General features: G+C 37.4%; 1 protein-coding gene across 1 annotated transcript in view; it reads right to left on the bottom strand.

Annotated features, from left to right (window-relative positions):
- galnt13 (UDP-N-acetyl-alpha-D-galactosamine:polypeptide N-acetylgalactosaminyltransferase 13) overlaps positions 1-13,202 on the bottom strand; it is a 99,316-nt gene that overhangs the window by 22,946 nt on the left and 63,168 nt on the right. Inside the window, exons 7-10 of the mRNA XM_033987371.2 lie at positions 12,092-12,262; positions 9,430-9,547; positions 8,414-8,594; positions 3,762-3,901 (exon numbers count right to left, since the gene is read on the bottom strand). Of these exons, the coding sequence (XP_033843262.2) occupies positions 3,762-3,901; positions 8,414-8,594; positions 9,430-9,547; positions 12,092-12,262 (610 nt within the window). The remainder of the gene's footprint in view (positions 1-3,761; positions 3,902-8,413; positions 8,595-9,429; positions 9,548-12,091; positions 12,263-13,202) is intronic.

Below are 13,202 nucleotides of genomic sequence, written 5' to 3'. Positions count from 1 at the left end.
AAAGACAGAGAAAGAGAGAGAGCGATAGTGCGTTTGTGTGAGAGGGAGCGAAAGAGAGAGAGAGAGAGAGAGAGAGAGAGGGAGAGAGGAAGAGACAGTGCGTTTGTGTGTTATTTGTAAGATAGAGTCCAATAGAGAGAGACATGGAGAGAGAGAGACACGGGAGGGAGGGGAGAGAGAATGTCACGTACTTTGTAACTGTACAGTTTTCCTCACTTGAAATAAGTTTATCTCCAGTTTATTCCAACAAAAACTTCAAGAAATATACAACATCCAATGAAAAAAAAAAAAAAAAACAATTCAAGACACATTTATCCTCTAGTATTTTTTAGCAAAACAGAATATCATGTGTTTGAATATTTCTTTCTTGTCAGAATCATTATTTTCATTATTATTATTTCAATTATCAGATCATGTAGATTATTTAGAATATTAATAACTCATGTCAGTCATTTTTCAGTATTTTACTAAATAATTAAATCCAAAACAAAGTCTCATTACTGAATCAGACAGAAAGAGAGAGAAGAGAGAGAGAGAAAGAGACACAAAGACACAGAGAGAGAGAGAGAAAGAGAGCGAGAGAGACAAAGAGAGAGAGAGACAAAGAGAGAGAGACAAAGTGGTTCTCTGTTTATATGCAAGATAGACAGAAAGATAGACACACAGAGAGCGAGACACACACACAGAGAGAGAGAGAGATGAAAAAGAGTGGGGAGAGGAAGAGAGAGAGAGATGGGAAAGGGGGGAGAGAGAGAGAGGGAGACAGAGAGCGTGTTTGTGTGTTTGTATGTAAGATAGAGTCAGACAGAGAGAGAAAGAGAGACAGAGTGTGTTTATTTGTAAAATAGAGTCAGACAGTGAGAGAGAGGCAGAGAAAGAGAGAGACAGAATATGTTTATTTGTAAGACAGAGTCAGACAGAGAGAGAGAAAAAAAAAGCGAGAGGGAGAGAGACCACAATGTAAGCAAAGAGGAGTAATGAGGGGCACATGAACTACTTTTAAGATACACTTGAAGTCTTCATTTTCGAGTGGGTAATTTGTCTGAACAGCCCTTAAAGGCACAGATAGAGGAGAAGTCCTTGCCAAGCTAAGCGCCTTTTGGCTCAAGTGGTGGAATAAAGTTGAAGTGATACTATTTCAGACCAGTGCTAATTTGTAATCATTTGTGACTGTTTAGAGAGTAGCGATGTTTACATGCACACAAAAACTATCAACTATCTGATTTCTGGAGTGATCAGACTACTGAAGTGTCACGCAAACAGTAATCTGATTTCTTCTCTTTCTCTTTTTCTTTACTGATTGTTCACACCATAGACTGTATATATAAACAGACATTTCTAACCTGCTAGCCGCTGCGTTCCAACTAGGAAGTGATCAATGGGAACGCTTCAGGCTCAATCGACTCTGGCTCCAATTCACTTTACATTAAAAAACTGTCGCCTCTTTCGCTGTAACTGCTGCTGTCAGACACGTCATTTTGGTTTTAAAATGTTCGTATTGACCCGCTATACATGATCCTGGTGTTTTTATTTCGCTATTGTGTCTGTAACTCAAGATATGAAGATTAATAAAAGACGATTTAGCTGCCTTCTTTCTTTTCTGCTGGCATCTGATCGACTCCAGGGCCGTGCGTGTGGTTGGAGTGACGATCCAAATCCTGGCCATTCCCGGCTTTCCACCTTAAAAGGACCCGCCCCCTGCCGCTCCTTGCTGCTGGATTTTAGACTGAACCGCACGCCACTTGTAACTTGTGATACTGTGAACCTTAAGCCTTGTAAAATCTTGTAACCAACAGAACTCTGAGTTAGTTTTTGAGACTGTGTAGTTTTGATCTTTTGTGTTTTTCCTTTAACCAGTTTTGAACTCGCTGAGCTTTCTTTCACTCATTTTTTGTTGTGTAATTCTACGTTTATGGTTAGTGTGACACCCTCATTAATCTCATTTTTAAAAGAGCCACTTACCACTTTACCTTTTACATCCAGGGTCATGTTACTTCCTTTTTACCCTAGGAACGGTTTGTAACAAGCGGTGCGGATGGGAAATAGCTTTACCTTCTACAGCTTCACTCCGGATTGGCTCTTTGGTTGCTAAGATACTCCCGGTTGGAATTCCTAATATGCAACTCTGCTCCAAATTTGCCCTATAACTGCTCTAGCCTCAATGAGCTTCATTTGACTGGAGCCGAACACTATGGGTGACGTCACACTCACTAAGTCCACTTTTTTTATACAGTCTATAGTTCACACATGTGCAGGTTTGACAAGAAAAAAATATACAAAAAAAGTTGTTTAAAAAGTCCTTCTAAAGTTTGTCTTCCAAATACAACAGTGGCATTAAAAACGCACCGATTAACTGCTTAATTTAATGTCACCACACACCAAAAATCCAAATTATCTGATTATTAGAATGTAGTTTGCTGAAATAAAAATGTTACACTGTTATAATTATGATTTATGACCTGGACAATCCAAGGCAGTGTATTTTTATGGCAAACTCTAATATGGTCGAAAAAAAAAAAAAAAAAAAAAAAAGGTTTTGCTGATATATAAATGCCTGTTGTGGTCATTTATAATAACTTAAGTAATGTAATTGCTCTAATTATGAAATATGGCTGGACAACTCAAGCACAAATAGTAAGAAATATGTGGTTACTCAACGCAGTTTGGTTAATTGTTGGAATCTTTAGAATGTTCCACAGTATGGTATTAAGTTTCTATCTATTTAGCAATCATTTCATTATGGATGTTTCTATCGTTCTTGTCTCTCCGTGAAGATAAATGATTTTAATGCGATGAAGTCAAGTACATGGCTCCACCAGAAAAGTTACACAGTGCAGCTTTCACAACAGTCCAGCTTACTCCTCTATAAGCTTGTACAAATGTAATGAAATTGAACTCATTTGAATTCAAAACCACATTCACAGTTTGAATATGAGGCTCATGGATGAGATAAGACAGCAGTAAATTACTCCAATATATAATTTCATTTTGTGATTAAATTAAAGTCCCAAAATGATTTTCCTTAAGTGAAAATGGCTATGGTCAAATTCACTTTGACACCACAAATCTATAGGAGCAATGATGCAATTTTGTGAAATGGATGTTTTGTTGTTAAATATCCAGTAGGTTGTGTTCACGTGATGTCCTTATAGTTTAAAACTGAGCTGGAAGACGGGACAGAATTTTATGGTGACATTTTGTGTTAAAATGTCAAATATCTGTAATTACTGGGCCTATCCACATGAAATAAAAACTGTTACAAAGTCTATAAATAAACAAAAGTGAAGTTATTTTTTTCCCAGTAGCATCAGAAAGTGGTGGCGTAATTGTTGCCAGTTGAAAGGTCTTAAAGTCATGAGATTATTGTTGCAAGTTCACGAATCCAAACCATAACAAATAACCAGGATTCAGCATTTGTGGATGATACATAAGGATATTTCAAAGTAAATCTTCCACAGAGTTATACAGGCCCTGAGATTATGAAATGATCATGTTGTGATCTGAAACCCAGCAATTGAATACAATACACTGAATAAATAGTTATGTACTTCTGTCTATTTACACTTCTCAATGCTTTACCTGATGCGAATACACTGAGGATTTTAAAAAAAGGATTTATTTCAGAATTCATGAATAAGAATAAGGATTTTGCCTGGTTCAAAATTCCAATTCATCTTGCCTCTGCCCAGGAGCAGGGATATAGAGAAATGTGGTGCAATCAATATGTAATAGCAAATAAGAGAATATAAAACAGGCCATACTTCGCCGAGGGAGTAGTATCGTCTTGGTATCTGTGAGTCGGGGTAAATGTTTTCCAGGTACCAGGAGAAGGGCCGGCATTTCAGAGCTTCGCGAAGGGCTTTGCGGGAAGACACATCACCGTAGTCCACCCGCATCACGCCTGGAAAACAGGATTTAAAAATAAATAAATAAATAAATAAAAAATAAATGTAAACTTATAAAGCGCTTTATAAAAAAAATCTGTCTGTTTATTTCACATTAAATGTACTTCGTCATTCAGAAAGTTTAATTTCATAAAGCGAGTCACCCTGTTGTGATGGTTCTGTGGTTCTGACCAATCACAGGAAGCATTTTGGAAGCCAAAGGTGAAGTGCCCAAACTAATCTATTTTAGCAGAAATGCAGATTATTTTGTGTTTGAAAAATATGCAGAAGGTGGATGTGAAAGCTGTCTGTTCTTTTCTCTCAAGTGGATTTAACAAAAGTTTGATTTCTCAGCTTGTTGTGCTGTTAAGACACTTCGACCAATCATGATATTTCGTCTTTTTCCCTTCAGGGAGAGCCTTTCCAGACTGATAAATATGATAAAATCCTGCTGCATATTTCAATCTGGCATTTGCCAGGTTAAAACCTGTAACATTTTTGTCAAAAACAGACCAAGATAAAAGCATGTTTTTCCTTATAGGTGTTTTTTTTTTATTGCACTGAAACACATGAATCCTTACTGCAGGCTTGCATCTCCACAAACCTTACTCTTATTTCACCTCAAGGAGGCCCTCCTCCTGCTTGTTTTCATAGAAATGTTGTTCCTTTGGCTATAATTCTCCACTGTATGGCATATCTATCACCATGGAGAATGTTCTGGAGTATGGTTTTAATTTTCTATTTCTGTGGAATCATGCAGTTGACTTTCCACCTCCAAAAAGTTGCATATTATCACTTTAAGTAATGGTGAATAATTGTAAAATCTCACAATAACTGTAACACTAGTGTGATACTGTGACACCCCTAACTACTTTTAACACTCCTCTGTTATAAAACACTTTGAATGACTTTGTTTACACATTCTGCTGCTGGGTGTCAATTAATCTTGACCTAAATCGATCTGAACCTTTTCATGTCGTAGGCAGCTATTCTTTCACTGCATAAAACTCCTCTCAGTGCAAATGAGCTGAGCTTTACTGGGACATGGTGTTTTGTTTACACACCTGGGGCACTGTTGAAGGTAACTCTCATCAGAAATGCTACAATGGAGTGACGCAGTGTATTGCAATCTGCTGCTGCTGCCGCAGCGACAGCCAAAAGAGTATGTATGATTTATCAGGCTGATGAAGACGAGGAGGAGGATTAGGCATTAAGCACGCACACGTACAGAGACACTAGGCAGATGGTCCCTCCCCCAGAGTGCTTCTCCAGCCCTACTTCACATGGACATCAGCAGTCTGCTATAAGAAAAGTACAATGTATGAAGAGTAGGGCTGCAACTAATGATTATTTTAGTGTTTGTTTTTTCTTTATTTGGCTGCTAAACTTAATGTACTTAATGACTTAATGTATTTCCAGCTTTGTTCCTAACTGTAATTAAATCTCACAGCCAACATCCAATCGAAAACATGCAATGTAAAATCCTAGAGGTAAGGTAGTCCTGAAGCCGAGCTCAAGATCCCACTCCCTCCAACGACACTGAAGCATAGGTCAAATTCAGATACTCAGAACCAGCTCACATGATTATAGTCGTACTACAGAAAAGTTACACAGTACACTTTTAAATGTATTTGTAATTATAACTACAATTTTAGACTCGGAGTGTATTTTTTTACTAGCCAACAACTGATGTTTGCTCTCAGGAGACAATCTGGCAGCAATATAACTTTACATGCTATAAAATCATCTCAAGCTGATTATTAGTACACATATCAGTTTTCTTTTGATCCGTTAAATGTATAATTCTGTCACGGCTGTATCTTGATCCATCAAACAACCACAACATAACACAAACCTCCTGACTCCTCTTTAATCTTAATCAGGGGTAATCTTGAATCAGTTATATACAGTGAGGCAGATGAAAGCTCTGCATGAGGACGCACTCTGGTCTCTCCTCCTCTGTCCCTGTCACATGTCCGCTGTGAGGAGCTCCTTTCATCTCACACCAGCGTACAGACAGACGCAGACGATACAAAACAGCATTATAATAACATTTAAAGTCTATGTTTTCAACCTGAATTTAGAAATTATAAAAATAAACATAGCACTTTATTATTTTGTGCGTTATTTTTTGTTCATTCTTTATTCAGCTTCTTGTTATATGCACCATTTTGAGGACTTTTGAGGACTTTTTCCACATTCAAATGATATTATGTTTTAAATCGCTATGGCAACAGTGTTACATCATTGTGAAATCCATGGACACACAGCCACAGTCGCCTTGGGGTAGACAGATGAGAGTGTGGCCGCCAATTAACGATTCCTACCCCTCAAACCACCACCGAATGTAGCAGCTAAAAACCTAAAACTTAACCCTAGACCCTTAAAACTTAAAGCACTATGTAACATTTTTAGCATAGGGTCCATCACCAGTTTGTCTCCATGGGATTTGCAGGTAACACTGATCCAACACGGATCTAACACGGATCTAACACGGCAGATCTGTAATTGAAACACTGCAAAAAAGATATATAAAAAGCACTTTGGCATTTAACATAAGTATACTTTTTCCGTTCGCACACTCACAAGAATCTATGTAGCTAACCTCCCGCTGGTGCGATTGCCTGGTTAACCTGCGATTCTGACCAATCACAGGGCAGCAGTGTACATTGGGTGGAAGCCAAAGGCAAAGCGTCACATTGTTCCATCTTTTCCTGATCGCATTCAGTGAGAGTCATTCCAGGTTTATGCGTAGAACTCAATCTGAGGTGAGCCAGGTAGAAATCCTTTATTTATTTTCCATGTTATTTATTACATACTCTTTTGAGGTTATTTCCAGTGAACCCAGTTATGCTTCTATTAAATGCATTACACATTACTCTAAATTACATGGCCTTTCAGATTTCTCAAAGTGGACATATATCATTTCTATGTTAATCATATTTGCTTCATTTAACCGTGGCCCTTCATCCATTTGATTTTGGGAGGGAAAGTGCCTTGGTGCCAGGAGATGTGTGGATTAAAGATGATCTGGTATAGGCTGGCTGGCATTGCAAACACTTAACGGGAGATTTCCTGGACACTGCTGTTTGCTAAAGGGTAATCACATTAGTAAGAGGACAGATGGAGGGCCCAAATCTCTGTGTCTGCCAGAGCCTCTGCCTTGGCATTGTCATGTGCCATCAACACAAGATGATCAATGGTGACACATTCATGAACTTTAAAACAGTCACTAGAGTACATACCCAGAGCGTAGCAGCAGAAGTTGGTTGAACATGTGCCAGTATTGTTACAAGCAAAACAAAATGGTACCTAATTCAACTTTTGGCAAAGGTAACACGTAGATGCTAATAGTCTTCTGTTAATTTATTTTAGCAGGTTCTTTATCCAGACCAAGGTGTAGTTTGTTTTCATACTTGACAGCTCCGACTGCTCACTTGCGGTTTTCCTCAGAGTCGTCACGTCATGTTGCTGTGATGTGTCCGATCAGCTAATTTCAACAGGTTTGGCACGATTTTCCGACTGGTGGAGGCAGGATGATAGCGCCATTTGCAGTCTGACTTCTTCAGGACAGTATCCCAGGTGAGTGAGAGTAAAAAGGCCCCCTCGTCCCGGCTTAACGTCCCGTGGGCACGTTTCCATATTTACTTAACCCATCTGACTCCACCGGTAGAAAGACAGCGCCAAAACCTGTTTATATCAACCGACCTGACACATCCAGCAACATCACGTGACCACTCTGAGGAAGAAGGCTAGTCAGCTGTCGAAACTGTCAGGTATGAAAACAAACTAAGCCTTGGCCTGAAAAAAATAACGTGTTCAAATAAAAATAAAAAATACTTAAAAAATATATAATGGTAGATGATTTAATTGAGTTGCTAATATGAACTTAAAGGTAACTTCTAAATTAAAAAGCTGGTCATTGACAATTAGAAATGGTTGAGTATCAATCTCAAATAAAATAAAATAAAATAAATTACACAGCCCTACTAGCAGAGGACATCACCAGGGCAAAGTACAAGCCATATCTGTGCAGAGGCGACCCCGCACACAGTCGCAATGTATAGTTTCAAGGTTTTTTTGAGCAATGAAAACATCTGTAAATCAATAAATGCAAGATATTAACTGTCAGGTGGCAGTTTTCCATAGGAGTTTTACCGATTATGTACAACAGATTTAGGGGTTATGCAATTCATTGTTAGATTGTACTTTTACGACTGTATTTGGTGACGTAGTAGTCGAGCACTGCCACTTTGTGTGTGTGCATGTTCTCATTTGTATGGGTATTCTGGTGTCCCTCATCGAATAAAAACCTTAAAATATGCTCAAGCTTGGTATGCCTGACCAAGATCCTGCTCACAGTCTGGAAATAATAACGGCTACGATAGATCAGAGAGAACAAATATAAACTGAATCAAATTTGTAAGAGAATCAAAGACCCACTTCTCTGCTACTCCCTGTGCACTGAACCATTATCTTACACGCCTGCATATGTGTCTGTAAATATAATCGTTCTTGGATCCTAATACCTGGAGATATGATGTAGAAGAAGTCTTTGAACTCATCCATCCAGACTTCAGCCAGGCGTCGGTTGTTTTTGTTGATGACTTGACCTGTGCCTCCAGGGAAACTGTACGGTGTAGCTTTGCGGAAAACATGGCCGACATGAGAGCAGGTAACGATCTCCAGAGAGCCCCCGCACTGCCAGATCTGCGGACAACACCAGGCCTGGGTTATACTTATGGTTTATGTGGCAATATTAGATTTAGACCATATTTATTCCTCTTTATTGTTAGTTACTGATGTGGAGTTAAAGGTGCACTTTGTAACTTTTCCTGAGTTATCGCCTCCATTAAGTATGCACGTTTGTATCATTAAAACAAAAGTAATTGAATAAATGAAATTAAAATGAGATTGAAAGATTATGTCGTGGACTATTTAAAATTTTGTAAACAAATACATCTCAATATTTTTTATTTTCTCTTCAGATTTATAAAAACAATTTCAAAGCTAGAAACAGAATATAACAAAAAATAGTATATCATCCATTGTCATACAAAAGTCAAAACTAACTAATATTCATACCCTGGACATTCCAAATTGTTGCTTATTTTTGGGTTTAAAATAGCATTTAAATCTGATGTGAGTTTATTATAAAAAATGTGTTAAGGTCCAGCAAATTTTAAAACTTCTAACATAGCATTTTAAAGGGTCTATTCATGGGTTCTACTTCCTGTTACATTTTGATGACTTTTTTGCCACACAAAAGATATAATAATTTGTTAAAATTAAATTGTTAATCGCCATGGCAACAGTCCAAATCTTTCATAATTCTGAACCCCATGGATATTGTGTGTGGCTCATTTCAGGCATGGAAAACCTCATATTATCATGTATAATATAATAAATAAAAAAGGACAGATTTCCGATACATTTAGGCTGTAAACAATATGTCAAAAGTCCGTCTTTAGATCCTATGCCACTTTCTATCTGTTTAGTGCTCCATAAAGTCTCATCCGCTCTATCATTATTATGAGAGACTTACCCTGAAAGACATCTCCAGGTTCTCCCCGCCCCAGATGTCCATGCCCGGATCATAGCTGCCGATTTCCTCAAAGTACGACTTGTCGATAGAGAACAAGCCCCCTGCCATGGTGGGAGTCCTGCAAGTACCATAAAAATCATTCAAGTGTATATTACTGTTTGCTGCTCATTTCACAAAAAACATTTAAAGGGCCTGTTTTTTCCCATATATTTGAGAAAAAAAAACTTGAGCTCAAAATATGTCCGCTGTCCACTGTTTGCATCTAATTATAAAGTGTTTTACTGTCAAAAAATAAGGACATGCGTGTTATCATGCTAGTTGTTGTTAGCTTTACTGTCACAGTAAAACTCCACTCTCATCACAATTAATGGGATGTTCAGAATGAATAAGGCAGGTAAGGAATAACTTCAGCCGTTTAAAATGAACTAATTTTGTTTTTCACATTTCTAAGAAAAGCCTGTTTTTTCTAAGTTTCTAACTGTTGTGGTGGAAATTTAAGTATATTCATGTTGTGTCTTTAAACGCATTTGATCTGTGTCAGTCTGTCAGACCCAGACCAGATATTAACATGTGTGAAGGCTCTGTCTCCATCCCACAGGAAACTCGCTGTTGTGCTACATGTTTAAGTGTAAAAGTTCATTATCTCATGGGTGTGAAACAAAAGTCACTCTGCTTTGAAATGTATGTAGCTTTGTCATTCTGGTATAAAATAGTCAGAGCTCAGATGCTCAGGACAGGGCCTGGGCCTGGGCCCTGTCCTGTTTGTATCTGCTGTAACAAACAACAAACCTTTTTTCTGTATTTCAAAACTCACTGAGCTTCGCAAATGGATTACTTTTCAACTGAAACTGTAATTTTTCCACAACACTGTACTTCCTGGTTGGACATGAGCAGCTGATATGACATATGTAGAGGTAATTCCATAACTGTTACCTAGCAACCATACTGTTTCCAAGGTGCAAAATGTTTCTAAATACAACAATAGTTATGATTGGACAAATAAAAATAGATGAGAACAGCTTAGTTTGGTTAAATCAATGTTTAACCTGTTTGAAAAATACAATGACGCAACGATTCTTGCATTTTGCATGGAGTTTTTGTTGTTGATGACATAGACCTAGAAGTATTTCGCTACTTCTAATATTTTTGTACTTTTCTTTTCAACTTTGATTTTCCATAAACTGCGACTTGACTGATGTAAAATTGATGAATGATCAATATTTACCACAGGTACTATCCCACCAAACCAAGTCATAATTCCCAAAAAATGAGACCCATACGCACTAGAAAGAATATCTGCAACAAACTGGGCCTATTACCACATTTGTTGTAACACAGCGGGGATACTCTGATTCAAAGAAAAACTGTAATTTCACATTTTGAAACATGGCCTTTGAGGAGTAATTACTTTCATCTTTTTAATTTAGTCCACGCTATCCACGCTAAATATAGTCCAGTGTTTGTTGCTAGGAATGATTTGCATACAGATGACAAATTATGCCAATTTTGTCTTTCACTGAACAAAAGGAGAAGTATGAGACATGTTGCTATTTTTAAATTATTTAGATGAATTAGCACTCTTCTCTTTTGATACAAGCTAACCAAATTAGCAGCAAGACAATGTTTTATGATCCACACATCAAAGTGGTTCTTCAATAAATAAGTGGGGAAAAGTGAGAGAGCTGTCATCTCTGTAAGCTCCCAGGAAAAAAATAAATCTGTCTCCAAAATGAGAAGAAACTTTGTTGTATTTAACCTTTTCTTTCTATCTGTAATTAACAGATAGTGTCAGTCAGTCAAAGGGTTTAGATTATGTCCAGTCAACTTGTAAATGACAATGTTTAAAAAAAAAAAAATCCTCTGTCCAGTTTTGAATGAAACAATAGTGTAGAACTACAAGGGCAATAAGAGATTGTCGCTGTCCATGGTCCTGACTGAAGGTAAACACAGATCAGATCAGTATACTACTGTTTGTCAGTGCTCACTGTGCTGTATCTGATCATTCAAACACTCGAACAGAGTAAATAGTGAATAGTGACCTATTTAACATGGGATCAAACAAACTGTGCCTAATGAATGAAAAAATAAATACTATCTATTTCATTATAGCACAAGATCTCATGCCACAAGATCAGGCAGACAAAATTATTATTGAGAAAAATATTTGAGATTTTTTCCAAGTGTTTACATTTTAATTGGGAGAAGCTTTAGTTCTCAAGAATTTGTTAGATATATTTGAATTAATAAATTAACTAAACAAAACAATGCAGTAAGTACTAAATCAATATTTACAATAAGACACAATGAGGTGGGAGATGCAGCCTTTACCTTCCATTACATTTAGACACTCATTTTAAATATAGAATTATGAAATTATGTAAATGTGATTGATAATCATGATCAACATTATAAACCTATGTATGTGCATTAACATCCATATCGGGGCAATGGCACAAAATATTAAATGAAATCAGGAAAAAATGGTGAGGCCAAAATTCCTAACCAAACTGCAGATTTTTGTTAAAATCTCGATTTTTCTCGTTCTCGTAGACCCAATCTCATGTTTCATCTCATCTTGTAGAAATCGTGTCTCATCCCACCCCGACCCATAAACATGCTGAATATAAAGTCTACAATAAGTAAATGTTGTATTTTCTTTAACCTGACAGGCAGAGTTCGGTCGCCCTTTCGTCGGTCCATCTCTCGCTGGGGAACAGGGTACCAGCGGAAATTCAGCTTCCAGTTGAAGCCTCCATACGTCATGTCAGAGCCGGCCATGTACTCGAATGTCTCATCGCTGATCACATCGATGATGGGGCACACCACTGCACTCCTGAACAACACATACTAAGGTCAGTCACAATGTATAAATGGAGCTTTTATTGGGGAACAAAAACTATAACACAAACATGATCATTTGGATTTTAACTGTACATTTTACATTGTAAGAGCTTTTCATGTGCACCTGTCTCTCGATACTCAATACTGATCAGGTTGGAGATGTATTAAAAAGTTCCTGACATGTTTTTTAGAGCCTAGATTTTGATTAATGTGCACGTGAGATACACTAAGATACAGTATATACACTAAGATAGATGAATATGCAAGGCTCATTGCACAAACTGTTCAATTAATAATTAATTTATTAAATCTAATTTAAATAAACAGCAGAAAAACTCACATTCGGTTTTAGTATGATTTTAACTTGTTTTAATTTGATTTTACTGGAAAGCACTTTGGTCACCTTGAGTGTTGTAAAGTGCTCTATAAATAAATGTTGATTGATTGATTGATTTATCAAGGGCCAAAAGATCAACAACTTGTTGAAAAGGTAAATTGACCAGGGTTTACCCTTACCTATTTTAATATAATTTGGTTAAGTTCGGCAGGCCGGATTAATAAACCCAAAGGGCCTTGTGTGGCCCCCGGGCCGTAGTTTGCCCATGTCTGGACTAGAACCTACCTGGACGACTGAGGGATTACACAGATATAAGACCATAACCTTATATCACCTCAACAGTGAACTTGGTGACACTGAATGGCTTTTTTATCATACAACACAAAAATACAAATGTAAAAGTATTCCCCTATCATTTTCTATCAGCGGAGTCAGGCCTGAACACTGTATTATAACTCATAGTTTGCTGCTTCATCAATATTCAATTTGAGCTCAGGCTCTGGATGATGCAACTCAAGTGAAATGTGAGAAAACAAAATTAACAAAAGTCTGCTTCAGGCTCAGAATGGGTAAAAGAGGACAATGAGATACAATG

The sequence above is a fragment of the Periophthalmus magnuspinnatus genome, chromosome 21 (assembly GCF_009829125.3).
Source record: "Periophthalmus magnuspinnatus isolate fPerMag1 chromosome 21, fPerMag1.2.pri, whole genome shotgun sequence".
In the NCBI taxonomy this organism is placed as follows: Eukaryota; Metazoa; Chordata; class Actinopteri; order Gobiiformes; family Gobiidae; genus Periophthalmus; species Periophthalmus magnuspinnatus.
Note: the sequence above shows the minus strand (reverse complement) of the source record. Positions and strands in the feature narration are given on the sequence as shown.